Here is an 18,281-nt window from a genome sequence, read left to right as displayed (position 1 = left end):
TGGGGTTCTGTGCCTTGGGGAGAGTCAGCAGCTGCAGGGGGCCCCTATACTGAACACTGTCTCCACATTTTCCACAGGATGAGTTCATCCTGGAAGATACCTCGCTGCTGAGGGTGACCTGAGAAGCAAGGGAGAGTCTTCTACTACAATGCAGCTTCTGCTTTGGCCCTTATGCTGCTTGCCTGTGTGCAGCAATAGTCCCCCTGCCCCTCACAGCACAGTAGCGTGGACATGTTAGCCTAACTGGAACAAGGAGCATAGTAGCTCTGCCAAGGAACCTGCATAAGCAGATTGCCCAGCTTCTGCATGAGACCTTTGAAGAGATCACTGAGGCCGATTACTGCAATGTGAGAGAGCACATCAACGCCCTATTCTGCATCTAGGCATGCATGCAGCCCTAATCCTTCTTTCTGCAACCCTCCTCGCCCCAAGAGCCCGCACCGAACAACTGCCTTCCCAAAATAAAAGCTTCTTACCGGCTTTTTGTTCTTCCCCAAGCACTGTCTGCTACGACTGGCTACCTGCCTCCTGGCTTGAAAACAGCTCCTGGCTGCATGCATCTAGGGATGCCGGGCTGTCCTCTGGCTCTGGGACCACTCCTCCTCGGCACCCTTGCTCCTGCTTTCCTCCTCCTGCCTTGTTGAACTCTGTGGTGCTACGGCCTCTGAAGTGTCCATGGTGCTCTTCGGAGTGGAGATGGGGTCACCCCCAAGTATCGCATCCAGCTCTTTGTAGAAACGGCAGGTCATGGGGCAGCACCGGAGCAGCGATTTGCCTCGCAGGCTTTGTGGTAGGCATTACACAGCTCCTTCAATTTAACCCTGCACTGCACTGCGTCTCAGTCATGGCCCCTTTCCATCATGGCCCTTGATATCTGCCCGTAGGTATCATAATTCCTACAGCTGGAGCGCAGCTGGGACTGGACAGCTTCCTCCCCCAAAACACTGATGAGGTCCAGCACCTTGCCATTGCTCCATACTGGGTATCTCCTGGTGCATGCAGGCATGGTCACCTGGAAAGATACACTGAGAGCATTCCATGTCTGGCTGAGCAAACAGGAAAGGGAATTTCAAAATTCCCAAAGAATGTAAAGGGCGGGTCTGATGGTTGTTCACCTGAGGGCAGAGCAGTAGAGTTCAAAGTGATGACCAGAGTGGCTAGAATAGGCATTGTGGAACACTTCTAGAGGCCGATTAGAGCACATTAATAGACCAGGGCGTCCACACTGGCACTGCGGCACTCCAGCTGGGGCACAGCAAACTTTATGCTTCTCCTGGAGGTGGATTACCAGGGGCACGCCAGCCGCAGAGTCCAGGCGCTCTACGTGCCTTGCCAGTGTGGACATCTCAAGAGTTAGGGTGCCCAGGGTTGATGTGCTCTAACTTGCAAGTGTAGCCAAGACCTGAGTCCTATGATTGCAGAGGTGCTAATGGGCCACTCTGCCTTACAATATGTGCTAGCTACTTATGCTTCCTGTTCCAAATTGGGATGAAAAGTAGATAACTGAAAAACAATATGAATAAAAAATCTGTTTTGTTTTAAACTTTTTGTTTCAATATTGAACATTTTAAATTTAATTTTTACTATAATTTGTTTATATTTCTAAATTTCAAGCAAGCAAACCAAATTTGTTCATTATGAAAATGTGAAAATTGTTGATGTTTAGACAATTTCTAAACTTTTGTTTTGGCATTTTTGAAATTCCTCTAAACTGACTGAGCCTTTCCTGTGAAAAGTTTCCAGTTTCAACAAATTGGCATTTTTCAACGAAGAAAATGTTGTTGAAAAATTCCCCAACCCGCTCTGCTCCTTGGCTTTCTGAATCAGGAGGTTGAAGCTCCTATGTAGGAGCAGTTTGTGAAGCAGGTGAAAAAAGAAACCACTGAGCTAGAACAAGAGCCTCAACGGGCTGACACCAATGTAGGTGATACTATTGTTGGCGTAAAAGGCACCTATGAAAGCCAGGTGCCCTACCCATCAAATTTCACTGAGAGTTGGGAGCCTACTTGGGTTCTTTTGGGACCTTGGAAAAATCCCACAGTGAATAAAACAAATTCCAAAGAAGAAGCGAAAACATATGAAAGATAATGAAGATGATAATTGTTTGTTTCTTATACATCAATTTACTTTTTGTTTTCTGGATCCTGGCTCTTGTCCCCCATGTATCTGTTTATTTGTTTAAAACAACCTCAGTCAGAGCTACAAGAATGATCTGAGGTCTGGAAAACATACCATATAGCAACAGGAGCTTAGTTTGTTCAGTTTATCCAAGAGAAGTATAAGAGGTGACTTGATCACAGTCTACATGGGGGAAGAGATTTTGGATAGTAGACTGGTCTTTAATTTAGCAAAAACTGACATAATAAGATCCAGTGATTGGAAGCTGAAGCTAGACAAATTCAGACTAGAAGTAAGGTGTAAATCTGTAACAGGGAGTGTAATTAATCAGTGGAACAGCCTACTTAGGAATCTGGTGAACTCTCTGTTTCTTGAAGTCTCTAAATCAAGACTGGATATCTTTGTAAAAGATATGCTATAGCTCAAATGAAGTTATGGATTTGATGCAGAAGTTACAGGGTGAAATTCTCAGACCTGTATTCTGCAGGAGGATCAGACTAGATGACCATAAGGTCCTATCAGTTCTAAAGATCTATGAATACATCATAATGATTTGTGTTGGCCTGGTTGGTAACCTTTCTCACTGGCATATTATTACAACTGCCCACAACTGCAAAATGTGATGCAACAGGTAGTAGGTATTTTGTCATCTTTACATGAACTGGCAGAAAAAGAAGGGAAAAAACCCTCTTTACAAAGATTTTTTTCTACAGTTAAACCATAATTTGTAATACCAAATGTATGTATAATCCATCATCCTTCAGAAAGTTGGGCATTTACACTAGCTATTGGCAACTAATCCTATCTCCCGATTAGTGAATGCATGAAGTATTCCACTGATTCAAATATGTAGAAATTGTAACTTTTCCTCTTTCCATGCATTCTTGTACAGGAGGGATTGATTTGACAAATAGGTTCATATGCCTGTAGTCAGAATGAGAGAGCTCTTCTCCTTGACCTAGAAAAAGTCTAGGTCAAGAGGGCCAAAAGATCTTCCTTCTTTTTTAAGTAGTGTCCCTCTGGATACTCTGCTCTAAGTGTGCTTTCACTCCATGTGCCTCAGATCAAGGATTTTAAGTAGCAGTGTCCATTTGGCCTGAGTATTAAATCAAGCATTCCTAAATATTTCTGAAGTGTAAGAACTGGGAGTCCTAATTTGGGAATGATTTTACACTGCAGTTTTCAGGATATCAGGTTCTGTCATAATCAGGTAAGGGATTCAACATGACAGGGGCTCATTAGTCTCATCTCAGGGAAGTAAAGTGTTTCATAATTGCTAGTGTCAAACTATAATAAAAAAAAAAAGTCCACCTATTTGATCTGATGCTGGGTAGAAACCTTTAGACAGTAATGAACACCAAAACCCCATGGTGGGGTATAGAGCCTTGCTTCATTAAACTCACAGTTGGAGTCTATTAGTTTGCTCACGCCCTCTTGATTTACCTAACTGTAAAATTTCTACAGCTGAAAAATTAAAGTGCAAAAACTCTTTAAATTTTAAATGAAATAACTCTCTTTCTCTGCAATACACATCTAGGTTGGTTTATGCTATATGTTTAAAATGCGGCGCCTTCCACTTTGTTAAAAAATGTTTCTTATTAAAAACACTGTACTTCTGTAATGCTGTTGGCAGTGGATCTCAAAGTACTTTACAAACATTAATCAGTTTAAACCTCATGACACCCCAATAGGTAGTCATTATTATAAGGACCATTTTACAGATGGGTAAACTGATGCAGATAGGTTTCAAGTGATTTAAACAAAGTCAGACAGTTGGAAGCAAAGCCAGGAAGAGAATCCAAGAATCTTGATCTTTCCACTAGACCCCAGTTCCTCAAGTCTTTAAGTACAGTTGTATGAAGCTATAGCACTTACACAGTCAGGAAAATTTGGACTTCAGGAATGAGTTATTTCCTTGCTGGGGTGAAATGAGTTGACACAGAAACAGGAAATACTCTATGAACACATTTGAAGGATAGTAAATAGCAAAAGCAAAATGCATCTTATAACTCAGAGATGTGGCATACCTCTCTTAGATTTCCAGCTGTATGTTCAAATTTTGAGACTGTATCTCTCTGTATGTATTTATCTCGCATACTGGAACAACTGCTCTGTCATTCTGGTTGTTTTAACTTCTCTCCTGAGATACACATCTTTTACGAGTGTTCTCTAGAGCTGTCACAGCCCTAGCCATCTGATTTAGGTATCAGTCTAAATCTTCTTAGGGTTAAATCCGCTATCAGGATAATTCTGGCTTAGACTAAATGGATCCAGGTGCAACTTCAAAGGAAAACCTTCTTAGCTGGGGGGATAATATCTTAATGGAAGTAATGGAAACCTGACTACTTACAACACTTTAAAACTAGACTGGGAATAAAACAAGTACATTTTCTGTAGGAAGAACCCTACAGATTAAATGACTTAGTAGGGCTTGTCCACCTCTATGTTGTGTGATTCCTGGAAAAGGGTCCAGTCAAGTCATTCTCTCTGGCAAGTTGGTGGCTGCATGAGTAGGTCTACAAGAGTAAGGGTCGTGTGAATGGGGGAAATCCTCAGGGATCTAATAAAGGAACGAATTACATCAATGGGAAAGAATTCCATATATCTTAAACTTAATACAAGCAGAAACCCAATAAAAAGCAACTAGAGAAATTACAATCAAGACGTTATTGTGATTATGTAGTGGCCAATTTGTGCTAGGATGGGACAAAAAAATTTAAATGTGGATGCCTGTGTTGTGCCTGCAATGAATATGTGCACATCCATTGAACAGGAAAAATGTGCATTTATGTGTGCAAGTAACTGCTCAAGTATGCAATTAGTTCATGTAGATTTTTTTCATGCTTTGAGATCCTAACCCAGAAAACACTTATGCATATGAGTAATTTTGCAGTGTGAGCAGACCTGCTTAATTCAAATCTATATTTGCCAAGAAACCATACACTGAAGTAGTTGTACATGCTAATATAGGTTTTAGGTACATATTGGGTAAATTAGTAGAATTATTCATACTATAAAGTTCTTCATATTCATAAGTGTTTGCAGGGTGAGGTCCTGAGTACCACATTTTAAAATGTGCCCCATAATACATTTTCCAGCAATGTATGGTCTGTCTTACAAACACTTTTTTTTCTAAAGATCTGTAATTGGCAGACACTTGTAAAAAAATACAATCTTGTCTTATTCAATTGATTCATTACACTATAACTTTTGGGAAGTCAATAGTTTTTCCAATTTTTACACACAAACTTTTGGGAAGTCAATGATTTTTCCAATTTTTACTCAGGTATTGGGACTAAAGATGGAACAGCAGAAAAGGATAAAGATTTCAAAGGGAAAGCTCAGAGACAAGTCCAGTTTAATCCAGGACAGACCACAGCTACCTGGCGAGTGAGGATAACCATAGATGATGAATATGAAGCATCTGAAACTTTCCAGATCATTTTGTCTGATCCTATCATGGCTGCCCTTGAGTTTCCAGAAATAGCAACAGTTGAAATTGTGGATCCTGGTGATGGTATGTGGCACTTACTGCTCCCCTTCTTTCATTCTGGAACACAAAATTCATGATCCTGAGAAATGGTGATCACCCTATGACGGGTTGGACCCCACCCCCCTTCCGGGATGCCACCTGATGTACTGGGTTTAACTGAGCCTCTCCTGCTCCACCAGCCTGGATTCCCTCTCCCTGTTTTGCTGAATTAGGCTCTCCAGCCTCTTGCAGCACACACACAGGTAGGTCCACACCCAGCTGCAGACACAGAAAGAAGTCAGCTCTGTGTGAGAGGATTCACCCAGCACTTATGTGCACACCCCTTTTGGAAGAAAAACCCAAAATAATACTGTCTTGCACTGTATAGAAAAATCTGCACAGCTCAAGCTCATAACATTCACCCTCTTCCTCAGTGTGAAAAGAGATATGCGCGACTAGAAATTACATAAACTGGGTTTAATAATAAACTAAACAAAAATTTTAGTAACTATAAAAAGCAGATTTTAAGTGGTTAAAGGGATAGCAAACAGAACAAAGCAGATTACTAAGCAAATGAAACAAAACACGCAAACTAAGCTTGATTCACTAAATAAATTAGCTACAGATAGTAATTTCTCACCCTAAATATTGTCACAGCCAGATTTCAGAAAGTCTTGAAAGGCATTTGCATTGGCCTGCAGCTTGAGACTTCAGGTATTATCACAAGCCAATGCCCTTCCAACGTGGGCTCAACTCTTCTCCCTGCAATTCAGTTCTTGCTTCCAGGTATTTTTCAGTGTCTCTTTGGGTGGGGAGACAGAGGAGAACCACCATGATATCACTCCCTTGCCTTATATAGCTTTTGGGTATGGCGGGAACCATTTGTCTTCCAGTGGAAAACCACTGGCATTCCAAGGGCTGGGGGTCCAATACCAAGTGACTCAGACCCATGTCTCTGCAGGGCTGTGGCAGACATTACTTACAGGCTGTCTGGAGCATCCACAGGAAGACTAAGCCCTTTCACAGTCCATTGGCTTTTCCATTGTTGTACCTGAAGGGCTAGTTGTGGGTGACGCCCAAAGTAGCACATTTGAAATACAGATAGATGGTCAATATTTCTAACTTCAGATACAGAAGTTATACAGACATACAAATTGGATAATCACATTTAGTAAATCATGATTTTTCCAATGATATCTTACATGAGCCATCTTGCATAAAGTATATTTTAGTTATGTCATATCCATATCATAAGCATATTTTCATAAAGAACATGGGGCGTAATGTCACACACCTGCAGCTCCCATGGAAGTCCATGGGCAGAGTCCTGGGGTCTTGATTCAGTTGTTGAGTTGAATCCTGATTCAGGTCAAACTCCCATTGGTTTGAATGCAGCTACACAAAATATATAAGGATTTAGCACAGCATATTAGACTTCTCTGTTGACCAAATTCATCAATGACATCAGCACTGACCTATACTCTGTCTCTTACCCTTTCTGTTTTCCAGAATCTATAGTGTACATTCCCTGGCTGGAGTACAGAGTAGAGGAAGATATTGGTGAGCTGTTAATTCCTGTTAGGAGATCTGGAGATATCAGTCAAGAACTAATGGTCATTTGTTCCACATATCAGGGTATGTTACCTACTAAGATAACAAAGATATACAATGTTGTGCCAGCCTTTACATGGAGTAATAGAGACACTTCATTAATATGAATGTACATGTATGTTATTCAATATGGGGCCAGTCCAGTGCCTATTGAAATCAAATGGAAAGAGTCCCATTGATTTCAATAAGCTTTGGATCAGGTCTTATTTTTGGTTGCAAGTTATCTATTATTTTTCATTTGTCTAGTGCCCATCTTAGGGATAGTTTTCAAAAAGTCTGGTATACACTTTCTGAGCAAGATGCTATTGTTGGCATTCAACAGATAACGGCAGTCTGCCCAATTTCAAAAATTGTGCTTTAATCCTAATAAAATTAAATGCAGAATCAAATACTACAGTATAGAGAGGAAAATAAGCGATTACTCTACAGCTAACATGTATTTTGTTTTTGTTTATATTTCTGAAGTTCTTGTTGCCACTAAAGTACTATTTCATCTTTCAACCAGTGGCTTCGCTGTCCATCTTCCTAGGTGAAATTGCATGGATTCTGTGGCCTACAAACTCTGGTCCATATGCATAATTTTATCTACCATGAGTAGTTCCATTGGTATGAGTGGAACTCTGTAGTATGTAAATTTAAGCAAATTTGCAGGAACGGGATCCATGTGGCCTACATACACAAAATTGTTACTAGGGTCACTCATGATAAACTATTTTATGTGTGCTGGATGGACCATGTTTGTGCAGCTTGAGACCATGCTCAGATCAAAAGTTTATACAATCAGTGTACTTCAGAAATTAATTTACAAGATATATAAACCCAGAAATGTATGCTAAATGCCCCACTGACCATGCCACAGGCCAGGCAATACAGCTCTGAAATACCTTGTAGCTTACATTTTAAAATATTCTTTTCAGTGATTGTAAAATCCTCTGGTGCTCTCTGCTTAGCTAAGGACAACCCAGAGTAAATAATTTGGTAGCATTGCTGACACAATTAGCCCCTTTGGCCCAGATCTTTCAGTTATCTCGGTGTAGGGAGACCTCTATTCCTGCATGGAGCCCTATTTGGTTTTGGTGGGACTGTGTGGGTAAAGGTATCCACCCACCCACAGTAATTTGTAAGATAGAGGCCTTAGCTTGCATTTTTCATTTTAACTTGGCAGTTCATCTGTAAGATATTTGAGTGAACATTCATAAACAATATCTATAGTATAGGAATCTAAGAGGACCTTGACCTCACAGTTATGCCCTTATTTCATGTGTATCAGGTCATAATAGCCATAGTCTCACAGTGGTTTCATCTTAGCCCTTAAAACAAATCTGTTGGAGTCTTAAGAACTGCACCTTACCAAATACAGTTGACTGTGTGTTAAACCACACAACATATCTCTTACTAAACACAAAAACCTACATTAAATTAACATTCTTCAGGTTTTAAAGTTAAGCACTCAAAACATAGGAAATGCCTGAATTAAGGTTTCCTGTGTAACCATAATTCAGCCCCTTTGTGTGTATATGTTATGATACAGTCTTTAATTACATCACCACAAATTATTTTTTTCACAGAACCCCTGCTTCACTCAGTGCACAGGATAGACCAGCTTTGGGGATAAATCAGGGTTGTGTAGTGAAAGAGATTATTGTCTGTAGTTTGTCAAAGTTATAAACTGAAAATAGATTCTTATAATGGGACATACTTTGGATAACCTTAATAATAGACTGTGCTACCAACCTCTCCTATGATAAAGGATACCTTCTTACTCCGATTATACAGACCATAGTGGGAGGGGTTGTGAACAGCATATATAAAGAGAGTTGTTGGGTTTTTTTTTCTTTTAGGAAACACTTTCTGGTTTCTGCACATGCTGAAAGATTTATAGATCCATTAAGGCAAATAGGTTTGTGTTTGTGAAGCATGTCGGCTGTTGGGAAGGAGGAGCCTGTTGAAGTTTCAGATGTTAAGTATGTCAGCCTAGCTGTGGGGTCTCATGACAAGATGCAAATATTACACTGGTCTATAGCTGTGTTACAGAGATTAGATTGCTTTAGCTTCACTAACTTTCGCCATGGAGCTTTCTCAGTGGCGTTTTGTCAGGGGCCAGCCTGCAGCAGATCCAGTCTCGTGGCAAGCCAATGAGTGAAGCTGTCTGACTGTGCCACCTGATTGGCTGCTGGAGTCTACAGGCTGATACTTAAGCTCTGTAGCAGCAGCAGGCCAGTGGCTGCTCAACACATTCCTTGCCTTCCTTGATCCTGTCCCTGCTTCCACTGCCTCTAGCCTTGCTCCTGTGCCCCAACGCCAGCCTGTATATGCTCCTGCTCCAGCCCCCAGCTCCTTCCTGACCTCTGACTCCCAGCTCAGACCCTCGGCTCCACCTTCAAACTGCAACGCCTTTGGCATAGGCTTTGGTCTTTGACTCCCAGCTACCACCTTTGGCTTTGCTTGGACCTGCCCTATTCTGGATTCAACTCTAACTGGTAGGCAGGACTGTTGCTCCAAGCATTAGGCAGGACTGTCCACAATTCAGTCACTGACACATTTGCACATGCAGATATGGTGATTTAAAGTGATTCAAATTTACTGCATAGGTGTAGCGCTTGCAACTCCTCTTTATATTGTAAAATGCAATATTCTTTTAGTATCTCAATGTATGTAGACTACATGAAAGAGGGAGATCAGAATTGTTTTATCCAAGCTTGTATAATCTGTCAGCCTGATCTTGGAAGATACTCAGCACCTTTGCTCCTAGTAGAGTTAAGGGCACTCTGCACCTCACAGGATCAGATCCAGTGTTGCACACTATTACTTTACAATAATATGGCTTCTGGGAGCCATGTTGCATTGGACAGGCAGAAGACCAACACAAGCTAGGATTCCACAAGACTGGAGGTTCCCTTCTCCATGGATCCAGGGAATCTGGGATTCAGACAACATACTTCTATCCTCCATGAACCCCCAAATTTCTCTTACTGAGGGGGAAAAGATTCTCTGAGGTGAACCTTACAAAGTGTTTTGGCCCCTCTAAGCCTCTCATGGATTTTCCATGTGAGGGAAGATGCAGTTTGGCCCTTTATTTGATTACTGGAGTGAGAATTTTCTCTTCTGCAGTGTGGAAGGACAAAAACTGACACATTTTACCCCTGCATATTGTGCTATAAATGAAGGAAGCTAATTGAACACCCGTGAGTTTGGATGGATGCTGAAAAGAAAGTGAAATCACTGTCCCGGTGACCTCAGCTAAAGGGTCAAAAAGCAAAGGCATATGGTTTGTTGAGGAGAAATTCTTTCATAATCTGGAGAGTTATTCTCAGTGTTAATAAGACATTTATAGGCAGTATATGACACACAGATTGTATCTTTTTGTCTAAATCTTTGTGGGGTGGGAGTTTCCCCCAGTTGTCAGTCACATACTTTTATGCTGTTTCTTTTCTTGAAAAAAATCAGCCACTACATTTATATAAATTTCTTTCTTTATACATTTGCTTTTTCTAAAGATAAACAGTTCTTCATTGATGGACAAGCTCTTTATCATTGGATGAGCTTCCCAGTGAAGGGAGAAAGTAGTTTTACCTCCATGAGGGGAAGAATACATCAGTTTGTGGCGGGAGAGGGGAGGAGAAGCCAAAGACGTGGAGCCTTTTCACAGAATATAGTAAAACCTGTATTCCTCGCCACTGTTATGTCTCAAACATCCTGAGAAATTATGGTTGGTTAATAAGACTCAGTCAGAGGCAGGCAGCATTTTGGAAGTTTCTTTAAAAAAGAAGAGAGAGAATGAGAGAGATTCAGGCAGCTTGTATCACTGCTCAAATATATATACAGGGGCCAGATAGTGGATTGATTGGAGAACGGTGTCATAATCCCTTCATAATTACACTCAAATAGCATTTTCCTTTCTCCTTTTCTAGTGAAGTGGAAGATAGTCAAATCTCTACCGCACCATTCAGCTTTTCTTTAGCAACAGCTTCACGGTAGAATTAGGTGAAGCAGAAATACCAACAACAAAACTTCTAGTTGAAAACATTTCACTATGTAACCTTTGTTGATGATATAGGTCCTGATTCAGCAAGGTACTTTAGAATGTGCCTAATTTTAGGTATGAGTAGTTTCATTGACTTCAGTGACCTTGGGACCATACAACATGGTAATGGATCCCTAATCCTTTAACTGTATATGAAACATCATCTAATCTAAGCTGATACTGTAATAGGAATTTATATTTCAAAATTGTCACACCAAAGGCATTGATTTCCACTTCTCTTTCCTGTAGGTAATGGACATAGAACATTCCACAAATTATGTTTTCCTCAGTACTTTAAAACATAATACTTTTTAACAGAGTTGTTACCCTACTTCATTAGATAGGGCATTTTATGAAGAGATGGGCCTGAGCTGCAAAGATCAGATCCAGATTTTGATTCAAACTTTCTCTAAATTCAGATCCAGATTTTTGGGTGGGTCATTACAGGTATATCAGCGCTGCTGCTGGGAATGTGCCTCCTAGGGTGACCAGACAGCAAGTGTGAAAAATCGGGATAGGGTGGGGGGTAATAGGAGCCTATAGAAGAAAACGACCCAAAAATCAGGACTGTCCCTATAAAATCGGGACATCTGGTCACCCTAGCACTGCCTCCCAGCCTGAGCAGACAGACTCTTGTGCTAACACACTAAAAATAGTGTAAGCGTTGCAGCACCAGCAGATGCTGAGGTTAGCATCCTAGCTCACACTCACCCAATCCCCTGGGTCTGAGCTCAGGTAGCTAGCCTGAGCCTCTACCAGTGCCAGAAAGGCCACTCTTCTATTTTTAGTGCCCTAGCTCAAGCCAAGCTAGTGTGAGTCTGTCTCCTTGGGCAGGGAGGCTTGTTCCCAGCTTCAATGTAGACATATCCTATAAGGGTAGATGACAGCTGAAAAATGCAGACCCAGATCCCAGCTTCCCCAAAAGTTCAGGGATTTCCCGATGCAACTTCCTGGAATTGTGCTCATTCCTGATTTGATACTACATATTGAATTACTTTCATGAATACAGGCAGAGCACTGAGAATTAGATTTATATCACACAGGGATTTTTTGTTTTTAAATCTTAAATTTCCCAACAGAATTTACCTTCATACACAGTGCACTCAGGATAATGCTGTAATCTCTGGATCTGTCTGTCGGAGCTGATTATTGTTGAATTTACTATAAATTGAAAAAGGAAGATGACAGCGGAGGACAAAATGCTGCCTATTATAATATATACTAGATAACTATTTGATGATGAAAAATAAAATGTACTAGGGGACTAGATTTCATAAAGATAAGGCAATGACCATTAATAAATGAAACTAAGCTTAGATAGATGCTGGCATTTAGTCTGAGCAGTGAAATGTGGAGATTTTGATGAGACACTTTTTCATGTAGAAAGAAGTCCTCTATCAGCTAATCAAAGCCTGTGATATCAATATTCTGCATGCTCTCTGAGCAGGAAAAATTGAAACTCATTCTCAGATTTGTAGCCTTTTTTTCTTTTTAACTTCTAGTTCAGAAAGTCTGTTTAAAGTCTTCTCCTTCCATTTTGCTCCATACCTTGGCTGTCATAGTCAGGAATCCTCTGTAACTGGCAGGAATCTTTAGAAAGTCAAGGACTCAAAGGTCATTTGTTCCTTTAGGAGAGATTTGCAGGAGTTTAGCATTTCCCTCCCCCCCTCTTTCATGGTATGCTGGGGTACAAAAGATCTCACTGAGTGATTTAGGACTTTGCATCCCTGTGGGTTGTCAATCTGTCTGGCATTAGCAATACTGGCCATTTTACCCAAATAGACAGTCAATTACCTAATTGTTATGTTGTTCTATGTGGCCAGCAAACTGGTTGCAAGTAAAACAGGGTTTTATCCAAAGCCCTAAATGTGGCAGCCTCCATCATCATCATTCATCATTCATGCCCGTCACCCCAACACCAGGCAGCCTCCACTTCACTGTTATTTTTTTTATCCTAATGCATTCCTATCCCTGAAAGTCTCACTTACATGTACCTGTCTGACACATGAAAGACCACAGTCTGCACATTGGGGACCATGGTGTCACTGCAAGATGAGAGTTTGTTCAGCCCTCTGGAGAATCAGCCAGCTACTTAAGGTGTTTAATATAGATTTAGTTGTCTCACTTTAGGCATCTAAGTCTTAAATTTTGGCTCACAGTGTTTAGATTAAGTAAATATATTTGTCAGCCAGAGTGATTTTTATGTCCTAGTAATTACAGCAAGATGGAAGTTGAGTCTGAATTTGTACCATTTGTTTGACTGAGATTCTGATCTTAAACTTCAGTGAGCGTTCTGGGTGTGCAATACAAGATCGATCCTTAAAGGATTTGTTCGTAGTAAAAATGTAGCAGTTCTAATGAGCAAAATGATTTATGAAGATTTGTCAAGATGTAGATTTGTCTACTGATCATCACCTTTCAACAGTGTCGGGGGGTCCAATCCAGGCACCATTTGCAGGCAGAGAACCTGTGTGATTTCTCAACTTGAAGATAAAATGAAATTGTTGTCTTCTGCCAGGACAGAAAGAAATAGTTGATTTATTTCATTACAATATATTAATTTTTGCATACACACTCTTGACATCCCAGTATTTGAGTATCCTGTATACCAAAGATCAGAAGTAATGTTTAATATGTTATAGGCCAAAATCTGCTCTCATCTATACTTGAGGAAGTCCACTGAAGTCATAGTCATGCTTAAATAAGAGCTGCAGGATCTGACCCATAGATGTTAGTTTAAAAAGCAATGCTGCAACTTAAAAGTACTTTTCAAAGGGAATGCATTTGTTCACTGTTGTCAAATGAGTTTTAATAGCTTAAAAAAATGTAACTTCAAGAAGCAAAAGGTTTGTTTTTACTCTTGTGATAACATACATATAGGAATAAAAATGCAAGTGGCTACCCATTATTCCATGCATATTATTGAAGACGTGAAATATATTAACACTTTATGAAGTTAATTGTAAGAACTCAACAAATTTTTACCGGTGTTTAAGTAATTACTTTTAATATATTTATACTTCAGCACCAGCATAAAATACATTTAAACCATTTTTTGTTGTGTTGCAGCGTGGAAGGACTGTTTTTTCCTCAATATTCTGATTCCCTTTCATTCATTTTCTCTCTCTCTCTTCCCTCTCCCTCCCACCCCCAATGTAGGCTCTGCCACAGGCACAAATCCCTCCACTGTGTTATCCTATTCTGACTACATCTCCCGCCCTGAAGATCATACAAGCATCATCCACTTTGATAAGGATGAGAGAGAGAAAACCTGTCGCATCATCATTATTGATGATTCCTTGTATGAGGAAGATGAGACCTTCAATGTCACACTGAGCATGCCAATTGGTGGGCAAATCGGCGCTAAATTTCCTAGCACCAAAGTGGTAATCCTGGCTAGCACAGAGGATGGTGAGTAGGCAGAAGTAATTTTATTCTGTAGGGTTTTCCCTTGTAGATCTTATTGTGCTAGGTGCCTTTTTTTTCACCATATTTTTCCATCACACAAAACTAAGGTTAAACTATTTTATGATACAAGGGCATAGACCTAGGAGTAACTGCTTGTTCTATTGACGTGTAGGTTTAGGATCAAATGGTTATCTGAATCATAGATCTGGGTTTACACTAGCTATTTTCTTACTGAAGTAAAGAGTCCAGGATTACACTGAATTTTATTCCTTGTCTAAGAGTAGTCTTGCAATTTTATTAACCAAGGATTGATCTATCAGATTAGACTGGCTATTGTATCACTGAAGTACAAGTCTATGCTTATTTTGAATATTTTGCACAGGTGTAGGATTAGTCTAGTTTTTGGAATGCAATCCATATCTAGCATTAGACTTTTTTCTCTGTGAAGTACCATGCCCTGGATAGAACTTTTACTGTATATTGTTAGGTGAGGTTGAAGATTAGAAGTAGATAGTAGGCAGCTGGGAATGGCTTGTTTATTTTATGACACACTGTACCCTGATATGTTTAGTTTAATCACTTTATTGGGAAGATATGGATATTGTGTGTTTTTATGAGATGGTAAGAAAGAAAGAAAAAGAATTTGGTTCAGGATCTGGTAATACGACACAAAGACAGCAAAGGACGAGCTATGTATTTTAGCTGCATAGTTTATCGGATGTATTTCAATACTAATCTTCACTATCCATGCTAATCCAGTCCTTTTTTTATCAGAATCTAATTGTGCTGTTTTAGGCAGAGATTTTGTAAGGCATTCTTTAGGGTTTAGGCTTTGACTATAAAACAGTTTTTCACTTGTGATAGAAACAGGATTTGAACCTTGATCTTTAGAGGCAACAGGCTAGTGTACTAACTAACCACATCACCTTACTATACTCCATAGTGTCAGGTGTAGGAGTAGGGCATCTTTGAACTCTTGAAGCAGTGATTTGTGTTTTCAGTGAGGCTCAAGGCATACCACTCCCTTCAATACTCATGGGAATTTTGGGCCTAACTTTCTATGCACCACAATAAAAATTTACTTCACTATGTTAAATGAAGCAGAGATGTTAATAAAACCAAGATCCAGAAACAAGCATTACTATTAAGTATTGTTTTTGTCTAACTTTTCCTGTCCTGCAGAAATTCAGCTATTCAAGACAGACACTAGCAAATTGATATGTGGACAGATCATATGTTGTTTTTTCAAATGAAGAGGAGAATGGGTCATATTCATCCCTGGTGTAATTCTCCTGAAGCTAGTGGAGTTACATCAGGGATGAATTTGGCCAAGGTATTTAAGTTAATGAAGATGTAATGGTCTTTAACTAGATGAGGCTTGTCTAAAAGCTATTATAATTTCGGCTGACAGTGACATCTCTGCTCCTTTATCCTATTTTGGGAACAGGATGAAAGCATAAAGGAGGAATTAAGCCACCCATGAAAAGAAAAGAGCTTTTCCAGATTTAAAAACCAGGTTTTTTACCTTCATGGAAAAAAATCCACTTAGTCGCTGTAGCTAAAAACTCTTCCCATGCTATGTGCTTGTCTCAAGCTTAATGCCATCAAAGGGTGCAGCTGAGAATTGCCTCTTATCGGTCCTCAATTTGGCATCAGGCTATTCTGCTTGTCTCTTTTAGTCATAGAACTTTCTAAGGCCTCAGTCCAGGTTAAGTATATGCTTATCTATAAGCATCTGAGCACTCCCATTGACTTCAAAGTGAAACATGTCCCCTTCAGATTTCAAGAGAGGAGTTTTTAAGAGCTAATAGTAGTCTGAGGAGGTGGTGTTTAGACAAAATCTGGATTTAATTTCAGCTATGGTTTGACGTTTGTGTCAGACATAACTAGGATTTGGGCTTAGGTTCATAAGTCTTGTGAATTGTCCTTGGAGGAGTTTGATCCAAAATGACTGAAGTTTTCTGAGACTGGATGATTTAATGAGATTTCAGTCATCCTGAGCCAAATCTGAACTGGATCCAGAAAACAGGCCCCTGCTGTTGTGGGATCAGATCTGGAAACCAAAACTACATAGGTGGTTTTGGATCTAGAGATGAGAAGCTGAACAACTTTCTGTCGTCCCAAATTTTGGTAGCTGGTGTTGGATTTGAGCTTTGGACAGAACACTTCGGCCAAATTGACATTTCAAATTGTTACACTTAATGGGATTTGCAGGCATTCTCAAACCAGAAAAATGCCTCTTTCCTACTGGAATAATAATGATAGCTTTTTAAAAGCTAAAAATAACAGATACAAAGAGTATGCCCAAGCCTCCCAAATAATGTGTTTAATTTCTCTGGTAACTCAGCACAGAGTTCTTTGATCAAATTACTCATGACTAGGTGCACCATGCCACAGTTCTATTAGTCCTCTGAGTTGCAACAAAACCTAATGGAAGTAGCAGAGGAGAGGATGAAAACAGATGAAAGAGGACTCTGGAGCTAGTGGCAAAGTTGCAGTCATGGTGCCTGCTTCTCCACGTCCTTTCACCTTGTGCTTTTCAGAGGTATAAATCATCACACATGTGAAGGGTTCCTATTTTGATTGATTCCCATTCCACACCCACAATGCCCTCATTTTGTGCAGATGTAAATGACTACCCAAAGTGCAAGGCAGTGGAGGATCAGGAGGCCCACAGTCTGACAAAATATTTTGCAGTAACTGAACCCCAAACTTGAAACACATTTTAGGCTTGTGGCCTTTTAAATTCAAAACAGTTGTCCTACTGCAGTACAATATTAAAAAAAAAACAACCCTTGTTGTGGCCTCAGTACGGTAAATTGTGTTCTGGGAGCTGTAGTACACAAGCTGACCCCTTTTATAGGTACCTGTATTTCCATGTGTTACTCCGGAGTTAGGATGTCAGCTTTCAGCAGCAGCTTCTACACAAGATATTGAAGGAAAAGATCCAGTGCATGAAATTATCCATTTGATAACATTTCCGCATGCTGCACTCCTAGAAGAAATGGTCAGTGTTGGGGAGTGTGAGCTAAGCCAAAAAAGTCCATAGTTTGTTCAAACAGAGGCACTTCTGTGTATAAAAAGCATTTGATTTTACAAAAAAAAATGCTGTTAAGTGGTTGCATGGTGAAGAAGGTTGTTGCAGTCCAGCACAATTGTGAGTAGAGATTGCACTTGGGGGCAGATAAGATTAAGGGGAAGTGCTAGCCATAGTCATCCATGCTGCATGGTACAGTCTCAGCTCTGAACTCCCTTAGCTGCAAATGCACAGGGTACAAATGGGGTAAGTGAGTAGAGGACAGTTGTGTCTGAGGAGACAGACTTGAGCACCCGGGCTGATTTGATACCATTGAAGTCACTGGGAGTTTTGCCATTGGTTTCAATGAGCGTAGGATCTGACCCTTGGAGGGCTAGGTAGCTAGGTAGGTAGAAGCATGATCTTTATCATTCTAATAAGAAGCTTAGCAAGGTCTTCTCTTATGCTTTAATAGTCATGAGCAGCTTGTCAGCCACACTGCACTTCTCTCACTAATGCTGGATCGGACTCCATGTGCACGACCTGTACCAGTAGTCATTTTTTACCTTGCACTGGTATGCACAACACTCAGTAACTGCACTATGCGTGATCAAACCCAAAGAATTAGGTTT

At 40.3% G+C, this 18,281-nt stretch overlaps 1 protein-coding gene across 1 annotated transcript in view; it reads left to right on the top strand.

Annotated features, from left to right (window-relative positions):
- The window catches only part of FREM3 (FRAS1 related extracellular matrix 3), a 313,505-nt gene that overhangs the window by 50,031 nt on the left and 245,193 nt on the right, over nucleotides 1-18,281 (top strand). The window contains exons 4-6 of the mRNA XM_039539811.1: nucleotides 5,405-5,635; nucleotides 7,100-7,225; nucleotides 14,385-14,636. Of these exons, the coding sequence (XP_039395745.1) occupies nucleotides 5,405-5,635; nucleotides 7,100-7,225; nucleotides 14,385-14,636 (609 nt within the window). The remainder of the gene's footprint in view (nucleotides 1-5,404; nucleotides 5,636-7,099; nucleotides 7,226-14,384; nucleotides 14,637-18,281) is intronic.

Source organism: Mauremys reevesii, linkage group 5 (assembly GCF_016161935.1).
Source record: "Mauremys reevesii isolate NIE-2019 linkage group 5, ASM1616193v1, whole genome shotgun sequence".
Taxonomy (NCBI): Eukaryota; Metazoa; Chordata; order Testudines; family Geoemydidae; genus Mauremys; species Mauremys reevesii.
This window is presented reverse-complemented; position numbering and strand designations above follow the sequence as displayed.